The sequence below is a fragment of the Bubalus kerabau genome, chromosome 1 (assembly GCF_029407905.1).
Source record: "Bubalus kerabau isolate K-KA32 ecotype Philippines breed swamp buffalo chromosome 1, PCC_UOA_SB_1v2, whole genome shotgun sequence".
Classification (NCBI taxonomy): Eukaryota; Metazoa; Chordata; class Mammalia; order Artiodactyla; family Bovidae; genus Bubalus; species Bubalus kerabau.
The window spans coordinates 73,096,560-73,119,299 of NC_073624.1; the positions used below are offsets into that span (position 1 = coordinate 73,096,560).

Here is a 22,740-nt window from a genome sequence, read left to right on the forward strand (position 1 = left end):
ATGCCATGATCTTTGTTTTCTGAATGTTGAGCTTTAAGCCAACTTTTTCACTCTCCACTTTCACTTTCATCAAAAGGCTTTTTAGTTCCTCTTCACTTTCTGCCATAAGGGTGGTATCATCTGCATATCTGAGGTTATTGGTATTTCTCCCGGCAATCTTGATTCCAGTTTGTGCTTCTTCCAGCCCAGCGTTTCTCATGATGTACTCTGCATAGAAGTTCAATAAGCAGGGTGACAATATACAGCCTTGACGTACTCCTTTTCCTATTTGGAACCAGTCTGTTGTTCCATGTCCAGTTCTAACTGTTGCTTCCTGACCTGCATATAGGTTTCTCAAGAGGCAGGTCAGGTGGTCTGGTATTCCCATCTCTTTCAGAATTTTCCACAGTTTATTGTAATCCACACAGTCAAAGGCTTTGGCATAGTCAATAAAGCAGAAATAGATGTTTTTCTGGAACTCTCTTGCTTTTTCCATGATCCAGCAGATGTTGGCAATTTGATCTCTGGTTCCTCTGCCTTTTCTAAAACCAGCTTGAACATCTGGAAGTTCACGGTTCACATATTGCTGAAGCCTGGCTTGGAGAATTTTGAGCATTACTTTACTAGTGTGTGAGATGAGTGCAATTGTGCGGTAGTTTGAGCATTCTTTGGCATTGCCTTTCTTAGGGATTGGAATGAAAACTGACCTTTTCCAGTCCTGTGGCCACTGCTGAGTTTTCCAAATTTGCTGGCACATTGAGTGCAGTACTTTAACAGCATCATCTTTCTAATATAGGGGTATCTGTGCACTCATCACCAAGCTTTGTCAAATCTTTTGCCATCTTCTTTAGTTTGAAAAAAAATTGCACACTTATGAAATAATATTACCCAAGTGGACACTTTTAAAATCTCCACAAATACTAAATCTTCTGAGTTCAGCCTTGTTAATGAACCCAATCAGAATTAAACTTCTTTCTGTGATTTCCTGTAACCCTTTCTTTATACCTGTACCATCTGACTTATTCTACCCTTGTAATATCTTCTTTAAGTGTTCCTTACTGTTATCATTCCCATAGAGTGGTACAAAGATGATTTTAGATAGTCCAAGGTAAAGGCATTTAAAATTTTTAGAATTGTGTTTATTTAAAAATACATATTAGAAATATGTAAGCACAAGTATTTAAATATATATATCTAGAACATCAACTCCCATGATTTCCCAGATACTCTAAACTAGGTAGAGGTACTAGAAATGATGTTAGAAAAATATGGAGTAAATAATGATGTTAGAAAAATGTGGAGTAAATAAAAATACAGATGGTATGGCAAAAGTTTTGAAGGTTGTACTCAGTTTAGCTTAGTGAATTTAGCTTTTTAGAACAGAGACCCAGTTTTATTAATTTTTGTACATCCTAAGTATCCAACTAACTCCAAATTAGTCCAACTAAATCCAAACTCTCTGGGACAGCGAGATCCTTGAAAATTGTGTGAAACCTCCCAAACCTCTGACAGACCTTATTTAGACATTGTCGCCACATTGAGTGTCCCCAGCACATATGCCAAGGACAGATGGTGCTTTTTTCCCCTTCTCTCTTCCCTGTCCATTATGACAAGTTGCTCCAGTTGGGGCTTGATAAATATGAAATAATGCTAATAATAGTCGTCATCTGAAGGAATGAGAACTCAGAGTTGCCAGAATGCTGTCATTAGTATCCACTTCAGCAGACCAGTCTCAGCAAATTTGTCTATAGGCCATTTTAGAGAAATATTTCTCCGCTTCCTTAAAAATCACTCTTTTGTGGCATCTTTTCATTAGTGCTAACACAGAACCATCTGAAGTCTCATTGGCAACTGAATTTGGTCTTGAGACTTGGCGGTGAGGAATCATTTTGTTGTGTAGCAAGCCCAAAGCATCATGCTAGCCAAATTATGTCATACACTTACAAAACTGCTGTCCAGTCTTCCAGCTCCTCTGAGTAAATGTGGCCTTCTCAGAAGTTTCACCCCTCCTACCCAAAAATGACCTTGTATGCTCTCAAATATCAGAGAATCCTCAGTGTGATTAAATCTTTTACTCTATGTATTAATATTTCCTTTCTTACAGCCTGTGTTTTGAGGTGGTGTTTTGTTAATATGGGGGAGTCAGGGGAACCCCTGATGCTTCTGAGTCACAAAAGATCAGAACATGTCAAAAGTTTGGTTGAACCCCCGAAGCTTTACTCACATTAGACTGGATATGCTTCTCAACAAAGCCCGAGAAGCTTCTCTAAGTAGGTTTAACTTTTGCTTCTTAACTCCCAGTGCTAAGGCACAGATCTTTCCTGATCCTAAAATTCCACACCGAGACTGGCTTCTAACCAGGGTACAGATATAACTGTATTACTTTATCATCCAAATGAGGACACTATTGAAAATATAGCAGAGGTGCTGGGGAAAAAAAAAGCGTAAACCATCCAGGGACACCATGATGTTAAGTCACCATACTTAAAACATTGTGAGCCCTTTAGCCTCTGCAGCAGAGCCTCTCAAATTGGAGTCTGAACTTCAGCTTGAAAGTCTGTGGAGTTTCTTAGGAAGTTTAAAGTTTCATTTTTGTCTCAGTGGAATGCCTGTGTTTGCATTGTTTATGTTGGGCCATTGTTTGTCCCTAAGTGGGGGAACTTTGAGTGTTCTCAGCCAAAAAGAGAATAGAAGCAGGCACTTCCCTGGTGGTCCAGTGGTTAAGACTTCTTCGCCTTCCCAATGCAGGGAGCACCGTTTGATCCTTGGTTGGGGAACTAGAATCCTACATACTGCAGGGCGTGGCAAAAAATAAATAACACTGTGGCTGTGTAAATCAACCATATTTCAAAAATTTTCTTTTAATTTAAAAGAAAATTTTAAAAAATAGCAATACATTGGGGAAAAAAAAGAACACAAGCAGATTTCAAACATAGTGAAATGTTCAAGCCAAGGGACAGTCTGAGGTTAGCGTGGCCTGTACGTAAAGACGTGTGGTAGTTCTGAAGAGCACAGTGAAATGTGATGCCAGGAGACTGAAGAACTTAAGGGCCTTTGTGATACATTCTACCATCTTCATTTTGCGAGGAGAGGTGGAGTTTGAGCAAAACATCACGTGTGACATTGATATTAATTTACATTTAATTTTGTAAACTTTAAAATATACATTTGTGCTGATTTTATAAGAACATATGGGGGCTTCTCAGATGGCTCAGTTGGTAAAGAATACACCTGCAATGTAGGAGCCAGAGGAGCTGCAGGTTCGATCCCTGGGTCGGGGAGATACCCTGGCAGAGGACATGGCAACCCACTCCAGGATTCTTGCCCAGAGAATCCCCCAGAGGATGACAGAGGAGCCTGGTGGGTGTCAGTGCATGGGGTCACAAAGAGTCAGACACGACTGAAGCGACTGAGCACAAAAGAACAGTTTTCTCACACTTAGATTTATGTTAGTACGTATTAAAGAAGGCTGACAACAAAAATTAATTTAATTTTGAAGATCAGCAGGAATTAAAAGTTTATCAATCAAAACTCCTAGAGCAGTTGTTTTTCTGTCTTCCTTGTCCAATTTTGCCCCCTGGTGGTTATAGTTGGGAATAGATGTAAAATGTTTAGTTGCCAAGTAGTGTTTGACTCTTGCGACCCCCATGGACTGTAGCCCACCAGTCTCCTCTGTCACTGAGATTTCTCAGGCAAGAATACTGGAGTGGGTTGCCATCTCTTTCTCCAAGGGATCTTCCCTACCCAGGAACAGAACCCATGTCTCCTGCATTGGCAGGTGGATTCTTCACCATGGAGCCACCTGTGAAGCCCCAGGATATAAAATACGCCCTTTATAAATGAGTCCTTTCTAAATTCATTTGCAGGTTAGCTGTGCTGAAGACAGAGTAATTTCCATGTAGGAACAATGTTCTAAATAATGGCTAATACTGCAGAATAGCCCACAGAACCCCACAGTGGCCCTCTTCCACTTGATCTACACCCTCCACCTCCTGTACTGCCCTGCTGCTTCTGCTAAGTCACTTGAGTCATGTCCGACTCTCTGTGACCCCATGGCCTGTAGCCCACCAGGCTCCTCTATCCATGGGATTCTCCGCAAGAATACTGGAGTGGGTTGCCATTTCTTTCTCCAGGGGATCTTCCCAACCTGGGGATCAAACCTGTGTCTCTTTTGTCTCCTGCACTGGCAGGCAGGTTCTTTACCACTAGCACCACCTGGGAAGCCTCTACTGTCCTCCTTGCTAGCAAAACAAATCACTAACCACTGTCACTACCATTGCCACTAACTACTCCCTCTGCATCACCACCACAAGTAGAAAGAGGAAGGAAGGGAATTAGTGGCTCCATCAAATCCAGCATCTTTATTTATAGGCACAATTTATGCCCTGAAATCCTACACCTCTCCTGGGGTCTTCAAAGGAGTGGACCACCCAGAAGGAAACTTAACGGTCCCCTTTGCCTCTCAGAATCTTGGGGCAAATATTAATCTTGCTTTCTTTTCTCTTGTTCCACCTCTAGCCCCTTAATTCTGCGAAGTCACCTTCCAAGTAGAAGACAACAAGAAAGGAAAAGAAAAATAGAAAAACAAAAGGAAAGAAAAGAAAACCCTTTGCCCCAAGGTTTTTCCTAAACCCAGAAGCCAGAGATCTCTGATATATAACCAGTACACCTTCAAAACCTTATCTCCTCCAAGTTGTATAACTTCCTCATCAGTCCCTTCTAGCGACTGGCTCAGAGATCACGGGTTGAAGGCAGAAGCAGTCTTGGTCCTCTTGGTGTTCATCATACACTGTCAGCACTGAAGTAGTCGGCTGTTATTTGTGCTGTGAGATTCCAAGGGCTCCTGCCCAGTAAGGGACAGTGACAGTGTGGACCCTGTTGTGCTTAGACAAATATAAATCCCATTTTAAAAGGATCAGAATTCTGTGGAATACTGTCTAATCCATTTAAAATGACAAAAGGGAAAATGATTTTATGATGTTAGCCATGTTTAGCCAACTTTTAAGGACTTCCCTGGTGGCTCACATGATAAAGCGTCTGTCTACAATGAGGGAGATCCAGGTTCAATCCCTGGGTCAGGAAGATACCCTGGAGAAGGAAATGGCAACCCACTCCAGTAATATTGCCTGGAAAATCCTGTGGATGGAGCAGCCTGGTAGACTACAGTCCATGGGGTTGCAAAGAGTCGGACATGACTAAGCGACTTCACTCACTCAGCCAACTTTTAGAAAAAAGTTGGAAGAACAGATAAGTAAAATACTTATGTTGGTTAGAGTGCTTGATTGTGGCAAATGATCTAATTTGGAATTACACTAACATTGATAGAATGTATTTAAAATAAATGAAAATGTCCTTGTTCTGTTTACCCATTGCTACATAATAAACCACCTCAAAACTTAGAGGCTTAAAATCACACTTATTTTTTTTTTAAAGATAAGCTCATAGAAATAGAGGGTAGAAAGTGGTTGCCAGGGGCTGGGATGGGGAAATAGGGAGAGGTTGGTACGTCTCCAAACTTTTAAGGGTATAAACACTTTCAATTATAAGATGAATAAGGTCTGAGTACCTGATGTGTAAAAACACACACACACACATAAAAACACTTCCCTGGTGGCTCAGACGGTAAAGCGTCTGTCTACGATGCGGGAGACCCGGAATCGACCCCTGGGTTGGGAAGATCCCTTGGAGAAGGAAATGGCAATCCACTCCAGTACTATTGCCTGGAAAATCCCATGGACAGAGAGGCTTGGTAGGCTACAGTCCATGTGGTCGCAAAGAGTCGGACACGACTGAGTGACTTCATATTCACGTTCACCTGATGTGTAACATGGTCACCATAGCTGATAACACTGTATTATATAGTTGAAATTTGCTAAGACAGTAGCGCTTAAATGGTTCCCCTCCCCTTCAAAGAATGTCAAGTCATCACATTGTTTACTTTAACTGCCTTACAGATTTATTAGTCAATTATACCTCAATAAAGCTGGAGAAAATCCAACCCTTTATTATATCTCATAATTCTGTGGCTTGCCTGGGTGGTTCTTCTAGAAGTCTTACTTGGGGCCTTTTCATGAGTTTGCTGTTATGTGGCAGCTGGGGCTGGCGCTCCTGCCTGTGGTCTCCTTCTACATGTTTCTTTAGCCCATGCTAAACTCAACATAGAAGAAGCACTTTGTAGAGTAGCCAGATATTGGGATAGCACTATCCCAGATGTTGGGATATAGTCATGAATAAGACGAATGCAGGCCAGACCTCATGAAGCTTACATTCTTAAACTCCTGCATTGCAGAAAATAAGTAAGTAAACAAATATAAAGTGAGGTAAGTGATTGGGAGGCCACTTTGGAGTGATCAGAAAAGCCGTCTTTGAAGTGACACTTGACAGTCTGGAGGTGGGGTGGGGGGTGAGGGGGTGGGGGGATGGCGGGGGAAGCATCTGCTAGTGCAAGTGTCCAAGCCTTGAAAGAACTTGGAGGTTTAAAGGAAAACCATAAAAGGCCCATGTGCTTAGGGAGTAGTGAATGAGAAGAGTGATTGGATTAGGTCACAAAGGTAGTCAAAGGTCAGGTCATTAAAAGTCCTGAAAGCCATGGTAAGGACTTTGGATTTCATCTTGGGTAATGAGAAGAAAAGAGGTTTAAAGTCATAAATTGTATTGATTTCCTTGTTCAAAAGAATAGTCCACTCTCACCTTAGAGAAGGGTTTTGTAGGAGTCAGGGTGAAAACAAGGTAATGAAATAGTTTATTGCATTAGGTGATGGAGGTTTGGACAAAAATAGAGTAATTATGAGGAGTCAGTAGGTTATTCATATATTTTGAAGGAATTTCCAATAAGCGCTGCTGATGGATTGTGTTTGGAGGATGAAGAGCAAGGAGAAAACACAAAGGTCTCCCAACTGTCTCTTTTGAGTGGTAGGGTGAATGAAGCAAAATTCACTGAGGAGGAGCAGACTGGTGGAAGAACAGATTTCTTTATTTGGGCAGAAGGCAGGAAAGAAAATTTTAAATTCTATTTGAACATTTTAAATTATATTATGCCCACTTAATAATTTGTAATTGAACTGTTAATACATGATTTAAGGTTCACTCAAATCTGTGCAAGAATAAGCCATGTTATAACAAAGTGCCATACTACCTGGAAAATTAGAATTAATGACATGTATTTAAAGTATAACTTCTTAAAGTGAGTTAGTGTTTCTAGAGTTTAGAGTTAGGATAATTGCTACCATAGATTGAGGGTTTTTTTATTTGTTTGAACCATATGAGATTGCAGATATTGATAATTTTGAACTTGAAAATGGCAATGCCATATGGTTTGTCTCTGTATTCTGGCCATACAACTATTTGTTTATATATGAATGAATGAGTATTCACAAAAACCCTAAAGGTAGACTTTCTATTAACTTATGCTTGACAAAATGGAAGTTCTGAAAGAAGTTAAATAACCTGCTGAAAGTCAGTTAACAAGTAGATGGGCAAGAATCAAAACAAGGTCTTGCTGACAAAGCATCTGGACTCTCAGTCACAAGGTTATACCACCCCTATTTCCAGCCAGAATCATTCTGCCTTCCTCTCAATGTAAAAATCTTCAGATTCAAAAGACAGATATACAGGCACAGAGTGCTTGGTCTGATGGGATGAAGAATTGCTGACTGTCTTCCTCCTACAGGGAGCCAAGTTCAGGTGGAACTTACAAGTCAGTATTGCATTTTAGAAGTAAATATAGTGAACAAAGAGAAATCAGAGTGAGTTAATACTATTAAAGATTGCTCACAAATTCCCATTAAATTCATTTTTTCAAGAAATTTCCAGCTTCTCTTCTACATTTATCACTGAAACCTCTCTACTATACAAATACATTAAATAGAAAACAAGTGATTCTAACCTCAGAGAAAATATAATGCCACTGGCTGAAACATATCACCAGTCAACAAGCTGTGACCACTTTTCGCAAATGCCTTATAGCATGTTTAATACCATACTTAATACCATACTCAGGCATTTCTATACACTGAAAAGTGGCACTACCAGTGAGTGAGAGTCAGTGTAGAAATAAGTAAAATACATCATCAATCAGAGAGACTTTAGGCTTTTCCCTCTTAACATAGTTTCTGGATTATCTAGATTTCACTAAAATGAAGAAACTCTTCATATGTGTATTCTCACCCTGTCTATGAATCAATTAGGAACACCATAAGGACAGAATGGCAAAGTCTGCTTGATCAGTTAGTAATTAGCTGTTTAAATCAAAGGTTAAAAAAAGTTTACATGACTGAAAAGCTTTCTGTCCACCCTTGGGAAGAATATTTCCCATGCAGCTCTTGTGTTGTGAATGTCAATTAGAGTCTACAGTCCTTGGTGATGAGCAGTAGAAATAGTCACCTAATGAAATCATACTCCTGCTGATATAAAACTGAATTTTCAGTTTAATAATGAAATGAATCTGTTCTTCATTGCTGTATAGATTAGGGGCTGAGTATAATAGCTAGTCCCCAAATTGGTCCTGGAAATAAGGGCAGTACTTACTAATCTCTAAGTTCTCAGCCAGCTTTGATAGTAGTTTAATAAGTACCAAAACCTAAAACTTCCCAGGTGGCTCAGTGGTAAAGAATCTGCCTGCCATTTCAGGAGACACAGGAGACATGGGTTCGATCCCTATGTAGGGAAGATCTCCTAATGGGGAAAATGGCAACCCACTCCAGTATTTCTTGCCTGGATAATCCCATGGACAGAGGAGCCTGGCAAGCTACAGTCCATGGGGTCACACACATGGGGTCACACACATGACTCAGCAACTGAGCACGCATGCACTAATCCTTACTACTTCCACATACCATACTATGTGCTTACACAATACCTTTTCATTTAAATCTGACAACCTTCTGGGATAGGTTATATTTTTGTTTTGATTAAGGCTTAGAGACGTTACAGAGAAGGCAATGGCACCCCACTCCAGTACTCTTGCCTGGAAAATCCCATGGATGGAGGAGCCTGGAAGGCTGCAGTCCATGGGGTTGCTGAGGGTTGGACACGACTGAGCGACTTCACTTTCACTCTTCACTTTCATGCATTGGAGAAGGAAATGGCAACCCACTCCAGTGTTCTTGCCTGGAGAATCCCAGGGACGGGGGAGCCTGGTGGGCTGCCGTCTATGGGGTCACACACAGTCGGACACGACTGAAGCAACTTAGCAATAGCAATAGAGACGTTAAGTAACTTCCCAAGGTCCAAAACTAATGGGAGAGAAGAGGCAACACGGACAAGAAGGCACGTGGGAAAGAGACCCCCAAGCCCTCTCCAGAGCCTCGCTACGCCTAGCCCAAGGCCAGGGCGCTGCCTGGAAGCCGAGGCAGAGCTGAGTCAGTCCTCTTGTCATTCTGCAGGCTCCACACTCATCAGTAGTCAGCCTACTGTCCCATCATTTTTCCAGTTTCAAGTGTTGCTTGCCTTTGCCCTAAGAATCTTTTCAGATTCTCCTGTTTAACCATCTCTTGGGAATAACCCCTCATCTGACAGCCCGGGACACTCATCAACACCATTTTGCTCCCTTTCTGCCCCTAGATTAGAAAGCTTAGAAGACTTATAATCTTGGATGGGTGACAGTGCAGAAGGCTCAGACACTTTCTGGGGCAATGGTGATGACAGCCAGGAGGAAAATGCTTAGTCCAAAGAAAACAGTATTGTTGAAATCAATGTACAACCAGGCACTGAGCCAGAGTAACAGAGGAATGTACTGCCCATTACAGAATGCTAAGAAGTGTCTCATCACAGGCAGAGAATGTCAGAGCTGGAAGACAACTTGAGAACAAGTTCTACCTAGCCTTTCACATCGTAGAGGAGGCCCTGAAATGAGATCTGGCTTTCTCCAGGTCAAATAGCCGGTTAGTGGCTTAGCCAGAACCAGGAATCAGATGTCCTGAGTTGAATTCTCTCTCCACTGCACAGCACAGGCAAGTCTGGCTTGGGAGCTCTTTTTTTTGGTGCTGGATTCTTCTCTGATTCTCCCTTAAGTAAGTTGAATGGAGGACCCAGTTCTTGAGTTCTTAGAAACCCAAATCCAATAGCTCAGCAGGGATGCCAAAGTGAAGGTTTTTGTTGGATTAGTTTACTGCCATAAGATATAGTAAGACATCTTAGAAATAACTGGAAGAGCCATAACTGCTTATACACAGTTTCTCTTTCATAGAAATGCTACGAGACTGCTCTCATTAGCCCCAGGTTCGTTTAAGAGTGGCAGAATGCATTTAGTTTTGTTGAAGCAAGTCTAAGCTTCTTTCCCCATGGTAAGTGAGGAACTGACCTTTCTTACAGCTATGCCTATGTTCTTCTGCTCCTTCTTCCATGAATACTTATATCACTAGAATTTTTACAGGTGGTGTCATCCTGTTGCCCAGTATTTACACTCCCCACAATTTATTTTTGGATACAGTGGCTTCATGCCAGTCACCATTATTACACCAAAACTCATCAGGGTGCACTTTCTACACTTGCTCTTCATAGGTTTCTGTTTCTTTTATGTCTTTAGAAACTTTTTTTTTTTTGAAAAATGCTAGTCTTCAGCAACACTTTATGTCATTGTATTGAACATTTTCTTTTTAAAGACTTCTCTCAGAGAGGTATTGAGGGAACCTTCAAATAAGATCTTTTTTGTAGAATACAGGAATAGCTGTATTTCTAATAAATATTAAGTTGACTTCCAATTAACATTTTATACTCTTATTAACATTTCACAGATTGTTTCTGTTCAACCAATTTCAGAACTTCATGGAAAAGTTGAGTGGTAGGTTGGGTAATAGGGTAACATAATGGGAGCCTTTTTTCCAGTGCTGGCATGTGAATAAAGTACCTGCAAATCATAAAAAGAAACAAAATAGAGAGCTTTAAAAACAAGACTTTTCACACCAGTCACATCATTAAATACATACTTACTGGCATAGGGCTGTTGAGTGTGGGAGTTTAACCCACAAGACTACCAACACTTAACCCTCCAATCTCCTCCATTTGTGACCTAGAAGACCTCTGCTATGTGAGCCTTTCAGCTCACTGGAGCACTTTACTTCAGCAAAGAAAGTGAATTGCATTAATAATGTATCAGTTATCAAAGCATCAATAAGGAAGCTAGGACTGTCCTCACCACGGTGTGAGCTGAGGCTCCTGCGTCTCGTTTTCATAGGCCACACACAGTGGGGAGTTGAAATGAGTCAAGCTGGGGTGAGTGAAGCTTGGCCCCCCACTAGGACCAAGTCGAGGGAAGAGGAGACTTTGTCCCCACGGCCTCAGTGAAGTACAGTTGACCCTTGAACAACATGGGTTTGAACTGCGTGGATCCACTTGGGCTTGGATTTTTTTCAGTTTAAGTGTATATAAATATAGGTGTAGAACACTGTGCACAGACTTGTGTTGAAGTGGATAGCCTGTCCTTACATAGGCATGAGGCGATGCTTAATATAAAACTGATAATGTGTGAGTTCTCATATTACTGTTTATAACTTTGCTTTCAAAGACTTATATACCATACAGTATGCTTCTCTTGTAATTGGAGAAACTGTATCAGCCTATCACCACACGTGTTTTTTTTAAGTAACAATGTTTCCAATACTATATTATGAATATGACTGTAATCCTGTGTGCCATAAACATTTTATTATGATTCATTCATTATTGTATAAGCCAGGTTACCATGAAGCGATCATATTGCTGCTGCTTTGTTACCAATGCATGAACCATTATGCCTGTACATAAACATAAATTTCTTTTTCACATTATCTTTTCATTTCTTTTGCCTAGTGATTGTAATATGTGTAATATCTACAGTGTTTGTACCAAAGAAGACAAATTAATGTAGATACATATAGATAGACAGTTCATCTTTTAAAGACAACATGAACTTCCTGTATCAATAAATATGATTTTCTTAATAATATTTTCTCTAGCTGACTTAATTGTAAGAATGCAGTATAAGATACATATAACATACAAAATATGTATTAATAAACTTTATGTTATCAGAATGGCTTCTGGTCAAAAATCGGCTATTCGTTAATTTTAGGTGGAGTCAAAAGTTATATATGGATTTTCAAGCATGTAGGGTGTGGCATCCCTAGCTACAACACTGTGCAAGGATCAGCTACTATAGGAAAAAACCAGAGAAGAGACAAAAGTAAGAAAATCTTTAGCTAGACTCTTGGATGGCTTCAAGCATTGCTTCTCAGCCCTGGACACACATTAGCATCACCTAGAGAGTTTATTTTAAACACCAGTGCCCAGGCGCCACCCCAGACAAACTGAACAGTTACAGCATTTCTGTATGTGAGACTTGGGTGTCACATGTAGGAAGGATAACACTAAGGACAAAGAGAGGAGACAGTGGCAAACTGAACAGTGTGTTATCTACCTAAGAGGCCGGCTGCTTTTGAGCCCTGGCCAACTATTTTCATGTAGGCATGTGACACTATAGTTGCCATTGTTCTGATTTTTAAATGCGCATAACTATTTTTAAGACATTGATTTATGTGACCCATGCTACAACATGGATGAACCTTGGAAACATCATGCTAAGCGAAAGACACCAGACACAAAGGCCTATGTTGTGTGATTCCATTTGAATGGAATGTCCAGAACAGGCAAATCCACAGAGACGGAGAGTAGATTAGCGGTTGCCGGGTGCTGGGGTGTGACAGCTTCATGGGTAACAGGCTTCTTTGGGAGTGATGAAAATGTTCTGCAATTAGATAGGGGTGGTGGTTGCACAACACTGTGAAATGTATTAAAAGCCACTGAGGGAATTCCCTGGTGGTCCAGTGGTTAAGACTCTGTGCTTCCAATGCAAGTGGCCTGAGTTCGATCCCGCATCCCACATGGTGCAACCAAAACAAAAAAGTAAAAATAATAATAAAGTCTTGGAAGTTCCTAGTAGTCCAGTGATTAGGAATCAATACTTTCACTGCTGTAGGCCTGGGTCAAAAAATAGTCTTTAAAAATAAAAAAGCCACTGAATTGCACCCTTTAAAATGTTTAAAATGGTGAATTTCATGCTATATGAATTTTACTTCAAAAAAAGTGAGGAAAAAATTAGGTCCTGGGCACCAACTCATAGTGGGGCAACCAAAACCCTTTTATGGGGATCAGAATAGAATCTCATAAAACCACATGGAGGAAAAACAGGACTGACACTGGCCTATACAATTTTTTAAAGCAAATCTTTAGGCCACAATACATGCCTTCCCATCCGTGTATGTTTGTCTCCATCCAAAGTAATAACAAATCTATGCCTGCTGCACCCTTTTCATCTTAAGTTAGACACAACCTGGGTTTTGTTTTGTTTTTCCCTTTAAAGGTGCTAATGCAAAGCTATACCGCTAAGAGCATTTGGCTTTGTTGGCCTATAAATAGAAGTAGGAACCCCTGAGGTGCAGAACAAGCTGGCTGATGAAACAACGCACTCTGCTGTTCTTTCTTACTGTTTTGTTATTGAATGTAAGAGAAGGGTAAATGAAACAACGAAAAAGAAAACCCTAATAACTGCATTCATCATTCCTCCCTTATCAATTGTTTTTCTTTCCCAATGACTGGGTTACTTCACAGCCAATTATATTGTCTCCTTCAATAGGGTTTCTTACTTTCAGTTACTCACATGTTAAAATCATTACCAGTTCTGCGAAATAGATGCCGGTTGCGATAAAGACAGTAAATGAGAAACAGTTCTTCCCAGAAAGCTTTGATGATTCACTGGTCTCTTCTGGCCTAGGAATGTACTTCAAGTGGCAATAGTTCTTAGACACCCTCCCACCCCCAAATCCTACCTTACCACAGTTAGGTAACTATTTTATCAAAGTAAAATATTAAAAACAAACATTAGAATTTCCTACTTAATCTTCTGAATATTGGGCTCTGTTGTAGTTTTGCATGAAAATAAAAAATGAGTGGGATTTTGTGGAAGATGAGAGTCAGACTTTTTCTTACCTGAATTCTTCTCTGTAGTTGTTCCTAATATACTCAGCTAAAGTCTTGCTGTACTGCAGGCAGCTCTTCAGGATGTAAAACTGCTGGTACAACAAAACCGCTCGGCCAGGACTTAGCAGCTGAAATGAAGCTGAAAGGCCCTTCACCACTTGTTTCACGATAGTGGCCACAAAAGTAATCTAGACAAGGGAAACGCAGTTACACACGCGCTGCATGCCACCTGCAAGGGCCACCTGCCTAGCTGGAATCTCAACTAGAAATCTAGCCTGAAGTCCTCGCCACCCTGACACCCTGATGCTCTTGCATTGTGCTATTTCTTACTGAGTTAGTACTAAGAGAGCACCAGACCATAGACTGACTGGGTTTGCCAGTTGCCCCCCTAAAATCTGGATCAGAACAAGACCTGACTGTCAAAGGAGTTTGACTCCAAAGCAGAAGGAGAACATTGGAAGCATAAATTTAGGCTACTGTAAAAAACAGAAAGGAATACTACTACCCTTTCAGGCTCTAACCAGAAGGTCATTCTGGATGCTCATTAAATTAGCACTGACAAAATTTCCCTTTTCTATTCACGTGGCTACTGACCCTTCCTAAGTAAGGCAGGTGATCTGAAGTTTCCCCAACCCAGATCCATTTACACATATTGACTAAATATTGTGTCAGGAAAATGCAGATTGAGATCAGAGAGTCTGGAGCAGGGAAACAAAGCAATGCCCATTTGGGAATTAAATTTTTAATTTCTTTAGCATCTTGCTGTAATCAAGAAAGAGAATCAGCCAGAGCTGACTGGCATGCAGGTATATTCAATGATTCCACCAGTTTCCCTGCTTGCAAATTTCTCTCAAATGGTCTGTTTCTACCCAGACTCTTTAGAAATAGATTAATACTGAAGTTTTCAACACTGTTTGTGGTCCTTTTGCCATCTTTCATCCTGTCATGCTTTATGGTCACAGGCTGGCCACATACTCAGCTCAGTTCCTTTGGTGAACCAACCCTAGAGGTTGATAAGAAAACTTTCCTGTTGCTTGGAGTTCTTAGGACCCCAAATTTCACACAATAGTTTAGATGATGAGGTCTGCAAACACCCCACACAAAAAGTAAGGGTCTTGCATCATGCACATATGAACTACTATTGCTGGGAGTGACTGTAACTTTACAACACTCTTTGAAGTGGGGCTGAGACTGGTTAGAGTCTATGTCTGCTAAAGGACCCAGATTCCTGGCTCAATCTCTGTATAAGGCAGTTGGCTGTACTCCTGACAAGTGTACCCTTTGACTGCAGTCAGGTTTTTATACATATATGTCACACAGATCTGGCAATTGGATTTCCTAAGACAGACTCAACATCAAAATAGCTCAAAGCAGGAAACCACTGATGCATAAAAGAAGCATGTTCATGTATGGAAGGAGAACATAATACTACATGTCAATCCTCTATTAGCAACAAAAATTTAGTTTGCATTACTACCTTTTGAAAATATTTCCAATTAAATCTATGTTGACTACATGGACAAATACATGAATGAATAAAGGGAAAGTAAGTTTGGGGAGATGAGAGGAGATTAATGGATAAAGCCTTTCTTAGAGTTAATTCAGCAGGTATTTTATTTAACATCTATTATGTGCCTGGCACAAAACACAGAGCTCCTACCCTTATGGCCCCTGGAGTTTGGGAAGAAAGACCTTGTATCAATCATGATAGACTAGGTTATGTGATGGTAGTAAATCTCACAAAATATCAATGCTTTGTTTAACACAAGGAACGTTTATTATTTGCTCATGCTGTATGTTCCTTAAGGATCGGTAGGGGTTTCTGCTCATTGCAGTCACGTCCACATTCCAGGACCCACCTAATTTCCAGCGGGTAGGGAAGTGTACTGCTACTACTTGCCTGAAAGGAGAGAAACCCAGAATATATATGGACACTAATGGCTACCACAAGACAGAATCAAATAATAACACAGTGTAGACTGCAACAGTAACAAGTCCTATGTAGAAAAGGAAAAAGTTGCCATGCTCTGACAGTGTGTGCCCACGATGGAAGAATCTGATATAATCAGAATGGGAGAATCATCACCTCCACCCCACACAAGGAAGGGGCACTGAGGCCTGAGGATGAGTAGGAGTTAATTAGGTATAAAAAGAAGAAAAAAGCACTTCAAGCAGACAGACAGAGGGACTGGTAAAAACCATGTGATGGAGTTGGGAGTATCAGGGTAGGCAGTGGGTATGAGACCCACACAGCTGGCAGAGTGAGGGACCAGATGAGGCTGTAGGGTTATAACATGCACAGCCTTGTAGGCCATATTCAAGTTTCTAGTCTTCATTTGTTGTCTTCATTTATTATGAGCACGTGACTTAAAGCAAGTGATGACATAATCAGATTTTTTATTTTGAATAGATTCCTTTGACTGTAGTCTGGTGGAAAGACAGGACAGACCATGTAGATGCAATTAGAGTGTCAAGGAGAGAGGTGGTGATACCACAGACCAGGATGGTGGCTGCCAGGACAGAGTGGCCACAGTACTAAAAGTGTGCTACTCATACTCGCCAACTCACACTCACTGTTTAAGATGAATGTTCATGTTTTTCACTTAATTATACAGCCAGTGTTTTAAAATTCTATTTTATACGTATATCTTAGGGCTTTTCATTAAATAAAAATCACATTTAAGATGTTATTTCAATATCTTAAACATTCAGGCCCCAAATAGAAAAATATTTTATTTTAACTAATAAAATTATCAAATGTACATTTTCTTCTGTTTTATAAACTTGACCCCTTATAGAGAAATAGTCATTAATTAAGCACAAGAGCATCTGTTTCATCAGCCTTGAGTAATAGTTTTGTTTCTGCTTCTAGAAGGTACTTACTATGGGAGGACAACTTTGTAGAAAGGACATTATCCAACTAATAGCAAACTTTATTGACTCCAATCCAAGATTTCCCTAAAAAAATGCAAGGAAATAAGCAAGTTATATTCATGAAGTTAAAACATAGCTAAAAAAATATTCCTTTTCAAATACATTTTATCCTGATTAATCAAATCTTTAAGATGAGTATTTAGGAACATAAGAACAATGAACACTTAAGAGCAATAGTAGTCCTATCATTTAAATCACCCAATTTTGGAGATTATCTCTAATACAAGCATTTTAATTATAGACTATATATATCCTATAACAGGGCTTCCCAGGTGGCTCGGTGGTAAAGAATTAGCCTGCCAATACAGGAGACACGGGTATGATTCCTGAGTTATAAAGATCCCCTGGAGAAGAAAATGGCAGCCTGCTCCAGTATTTGTGCCTGGGAAATACCATGGACAGAGGAGCCTTGAAGGCTACCATGCATGGGGTCACAGAAGAGTCAGACATGACTTAGTGACTCAACAACAACAGTATATATCATATAATGATCATGACATACAAGATAATGACACAATATAGGATGTATAATAAAACCATTGTACCTGCTGAAAGACAAGAAGTATCTCATACAAAAGTGCTGTAGCTGTATCTGTATATTCCAGGATAAGCTTCTGTAACTAGAATTTTAAATAGTAATCAATTCAGTATCATTGGCAGAGCCAGAAAATAATCATTTCTTCTGGTTCTCCTTAGGTATTTATAAAAAGAATTTATGATCAATAGAAAGTATTAGTGTGGTTAATTTTCTTGTTCTGTTTGATTCAATCATTCTCAAAAATGTGGCTCTCATAAAATGACTGCACATATAATAATGGCTAAGAAAGTGGGTCAGGAAAAGAAGATATGGCCTACAGAATACTGACATGCAGAAAAATGCACCCTGATTTGCAGTGTCATTCAGATCAACCATCCTGCTTCCTTTCAAGAATGTAGACATATACTCCCCAGAATTGAAGTAGGAGATTCTCCAAGGAATTAAGTCTTATGCCCAACTTGAAGGATAACTCCTTCTGTGGTATGGGTAAATGTAGAGATAGAGAAATTTTGTGGTGGTTGTTCTCAAGAAATTCAAACAGTTGGTGAAGCTGTCTCCTAGCCCACAGGCCACTTGGTGCATGAGAACTGTGTCTGTAGGCATGCTACAGGCCCCACATGTTCCCTAACAGTATCCTTTGCAAGGAAGAGTTCTAGTTTGAAACCACCTGCTCTATTAGACCTTGGAACCAGAATTTATATAATCTGCTCATGGTTTCATTCATAGCCCAGGTGCAAAAGACCAGCAGGTCCAAAAACAGGAAATTCAGACCTGTCTATACTGCTCACTGGATGTTTTCATATGGAAATATCAAAGGCAAATCAAATAAACTAATCTAAAACCAAGCGCATTATTTCCCCTTTAAACCTACTATTCTTGTTATGTTGTTATCTGTCACCCAGACCAGAATCTAAAAGTCATCTAATATTAACTCTTTATATTTTTATCAACTCAGTTTCCTAAAAATTTCTGGAATCTTTCCTTTTCATAATTACCATCTTCCTTTTTTCATTTATTTATTGAACAAACATGCATCAGATACAGTACTCACTGGAGTCCCATACTGTATTAATGGAGAGTAACAGAGACGTGGTTACTACCCTGGTGGAATATACAAGGGCTTCCCTGGTGGCTCAGAGGGTAAAGCGTCTGCCTGCAATGCAGGAGACCTGGGTTCGATCCCTGGGTCAGGAAGATCTCCTGGAGAAGGAAATGGCAACCCACTCCAGTACTCTTGCCTGGAAAATCCCATGGACAGAGAAGCCTGGTAGACTATAGTCCATGGGATTGCAAATCTAGTGGGGAACAGATATCAATCTAATAATCACATAAATAAATGCACAGTTACACACTGAGACAAGGGCTGTGGAAGAAAGGCACAGGAAGTTGGGAGAGCTCTAAAAAGAAAGCCTAGTGTTGTTTGGGGGTCAAGGAAGGCTTGCTTCTTGGCCCCTGTCATCCCTCAGCTGGACTACAGCACTAGCTTCTTAACACCTCGGTCAGTCTTGTCTCCATCCTCTTCTTTTATCCCTAATCCACTCATTCCAGTGTTGAAACTCGTACTGCAGATGCTCCATATACGGTCTGTAATAATATTTGATGTTATATTTGACCAATTAATGCCTGTCTCTTCAACCTATGAGGGCAGAAGTTGTGTCTGTTTTGCTTTTTATTTGCAGCCTGCTGCCTAGCACACTGTTTAGCTTATAACAGACACTCAATAAATATTTATTGAATAAATGAGTGAATTTAAGACCTTTCTAAAACATAACTCTGATTGTGTGTTCAAGAACTATCATATCATTTCCACCCTTTAAAGAAATTCTATGTTGGCCTACTCAAAATAAACTTATAATAACCCGATTTATTCTCTTAGAGTAAGTACATCATAGGCACTTTGATACCTCTAATGTTTTAGTAAAACTTTAAACAACTAATGCTAAGTTTGTACTACTTAGATAGGTAAGGAAATGATAAACTAAGACAATGTTAACCCTGATATATCTCTAAGACAGTGCTTTTCTACCCATTAGACCCTTGCTGTGGAATTATATACATAAATATTTTACAGAGACAGATATAAACAGATTTATCTAATATACAGAATACTGTTTTCTCAGTATGCATACTTTAAAACATATAAAATGGATATAATATTGACAAATAGCTATCTAAGTTTTGAGGTTAATAACAAAATATTAACTTTGATTTAATTATGTTTCTATATTCTAAGACTCATGGTCCACATAGAAGAACTCCTATATATTGTAATTAGTCTATTCCAAAACTTTCATCTCACCTCAGCATCAAAAGACATCTCAACTGAAGTTGAGTCAGCCACCAACTGGATGTCAAACACAGGACCTGATTTTGGAATCTGAGGCTCGCTAATTAAAATTACCAAAAGGTTAAATAGTGTTCCCCTGAAAAAAAAATAAAGGCAATTAGTGAGTTAAGTTTAAAAAGAAAAGCAGTGACACCAAGTTTGCAGGCACTGAGTGTAATTATATTTAAAAGTATGAAGCACTGTGGACTGTTTATTTTAATTGAGGTATAATTGATTTATAATATTATGTATACAATATAGTGATTCAAAAATTTTATAGGTTATACTCCATTTATACTTATTACACACTATTGGCTATATTCCCTGTCTTGTACAATATATCCTTGCAGCTTATTTATTTTATACATAGTAGTTTGTACTCTTAGCTCCCTACCTCTATTTTTCCCCTCCCTCCTTCCCTCTGCCCAATGGTTAGAGCACTTAGTTTGTTCTTTATATCTGTGAGTCTGCTTCTTTTTTGTTAGATTCACTAGTCTTATTTTTTAGATTCTACATATAAGTGATATCGTAGAGTTTTTTGACTCTAGAAACCGTTTGTAACAAACTATTTAAGAGGTCTATTGTTAACTAAAGATCACTAGCTATTAGTGAATAAAAGTAGTATTAAACTTCAAGTCTTTCAAATGCAGTGTACAGTCCCCTAACATATACTAATAACCCACTTAAATGTTACTGCATATTTGAATAATATATCATACTGTTTGAAAATAAAAAGGCTCACACACACACAAATCACAATTCAAAACATGCTTCCTGAGAAGCTGGGTCAGTAATCCTATTTTCATATGTATAGTACAACCCCTGTAAGGCTGAAAAAAGCCTGAAGGCAGACCACTAGACAAATCCGTTCCCTAATTGAAGACAATATCAGAGAAGCTTTGACAGAGAGGAGCAATAAAAGAATGTTCATATAGGACTATATAAAAATCCTCTATATTCTTAAGCATTCCTTTCATAATGGAATAAAGAAGAATATAAACAATCTTATTTAGTAATATTTGGAGGCTTCCTAATCTTTTTACAGTCATTTAAATCATTACCATGATAAGTTTACCAAAATTCTAAAAAAAAAAAAAAAAAAATTCTAATAAAAATGCAATTCCCTCCTTTCACCAACCCAAAAAACAAATCTAGTTCTCATATCTGCAAAAGAAGTTAGCACATTGTCAGTTACCACATTGCTCAAAAAAAGCAGGATATGTCCTACAGGTTATTTGCTAATGTTTTATTCAGGCTGTTTTAAAACAGCCAGTCTATTTTCAGAAGATACTTCCAAAATCAACAAAATAATCTATTGTTGCTTTCTATTGAAGCTTAATCTATTGAAGCTTTCCTGATACTAAGTTTGAATTGACATTCCATTCACTGTAATATTTAATTATAGTCCTTTATTTTCAGCAACAGCTTCTTTTCAAACTATCATATATCCTAGGCTAAGGGGAGGAACTCTCAAATTCTGAGTCACTGTGGTAAGTTGAATACATGACTTCAACCATAAAAGTACTGAAAAAAAGGAAGGATTATGGCATATTTCAAGAATACAATGAAGTGGGTTGAACTAATAAAATCTCTACTTATGAAAAAAATAAAGAGGAAAATGCTGAAATGAATAAATGTTTTTTTATTTGCTCAAATGGAATTTAATTTTAAATCTATCCTTTCTGCAATCTATCCCTTCTGCCAACTCAATTTAAAATCCATTAAGTCAATAACAGATAAAAGAAATTTTATTCTAAAATGGTATTTCATCCTGACTTATTATAATAGACACCTTAGGGTTGACATCACACCCTTAAAAATGGTACCAACAGTTTGATACTTTTATTGTTTAGATTGTTATTATTCCCAATGTAAGATTTTTTAAATGTATTACAGTATCTTAAAGTACAGACTTTGAAGGGCACACTCATGGTCTCATAAGTCATTCTGTGTTATTTTGGTAAGCAGAATTTTAATATGGCTTCCAAGATTTGCATCCTGTAGTATATACACTCTGTATGATCCCTTCCCTAAAGTATGGTCAGGACCTGGGAACATATTAGGCTTTCATTCTCGTCCTTAAGTTATGTTAGATGAGAAAGGTGAAGAAATTTTGCAAATGTAATTAAGATCCCCAGTGAGTTGACTTTTGAGTTAATCAAAGAGAGATCATCCTAAGTGGGCCTAAGCTAATGAGGTGAGTCCTTTAAAAGAGAGTTTAGGCCTTTTCTGAGCTCAGAGATATTCTCCTGCCAAGAAGCAAGCTGTCATGAGTTTTACAGCTATAAGGAAATTAATTCTGCTAACAACTACCCAAATGAGTTTGGAAGAGGGCCCCAAGCCTGAGACTGCAGCCCCAGCCAACCACCTTGATTACAGCCTTGTGAGACCCTGAGCAGAGGAGCCAGCTAAGCTGTATCCAGATTTCCTGATCCACAGAAACTGTCAGATAATAGGTGTATGTTGTTTGAAGCCACTAAATTTGTGGTATTGGGTTGGTCAAAAAGTTCATTCAGGTCTTCCTGTAAGATCTATGGAAAAACCCAAATGAACTTTTTGACCAACTCAATAATTTGTTACATGGCAATAGATTATTAGTTGTATTAGACATTTATTGTGCTAGTTAATGGTACAGATAACATGATTTGACCACTATGAATATAAAAATTGACTGAAAAGTTAATATTACAACCAACTATAGCAATATACTATATGTACCAAAGGACATGAGAAGAATTTGTTGTATCAGGAAAGAAGCTTGACACAGTAGTGCTGATGTGGCAAAACCAAGTTAAGACAGAGCAATTAAAATGCAACATTTTACAACAGAGATTGGTGAGAATGATTTTCTCCAATTGGGATAAAGAAAAGTAGAGACCAAAAGGTGGACCAAGGGGGTAACGTGATTTAGCAATAACTTCAGTGTGGGAGAAGACATAAATATCAGACATAATTTTGAATCTCTCTCTTGGATATTGGGAAAAGGGCAGTATTGTCAACTACATAAAGA

General features: G+C 39.0%; 2 protein-coding genes across 2 annotated transcripts in view; one reads left to right on the top strand and one right to left on the bottom strand.

Annotated features, from left to right (window-relative positions):
• The window catches only part of XPOT (exportin for tRNA), a 169,136-nt gene that overhangs the window by 25,217 nt on the left and 121,179 nt on the right, over window positions 1-22,740 (top strand). The window lies entirely within an intron of this gene.
• C1H12orf56 (chromosome 1 C12orf56 homolog) overlaps window positions 1-22,740 on the bottom strand; it is a 112,693-nt gene that overhangs the window by 25,154 nt on the left and 64,799 nt on the right. The window contains exons 9-13 of the mRNA XM_055575881.1: window positions 19,704-19,827; window positions 17,412-17,486; window positions 16,816-16,890; window positions 13,942-14,120; window positions 10,729-10,825 (exon numbers count right to left, since the gene is read on the bottom strand). Of these exons, the coding sequence (XP_055431856.1) occupies window positions 10,729-10,825; window positions 13,942-14,120; window positions 16,816-16,890; window positions 17,412-17,486; window positions 19,704-19,827 (550 nt within the window). The remainder of the gene's footprint in view (window positions 1-10,728; window positions 10,826-13,941; window positions 14,121-16,815; window positions 16,891-17,411; window positions 17,487-19,703; window positions 19,828-22,740) is intronic.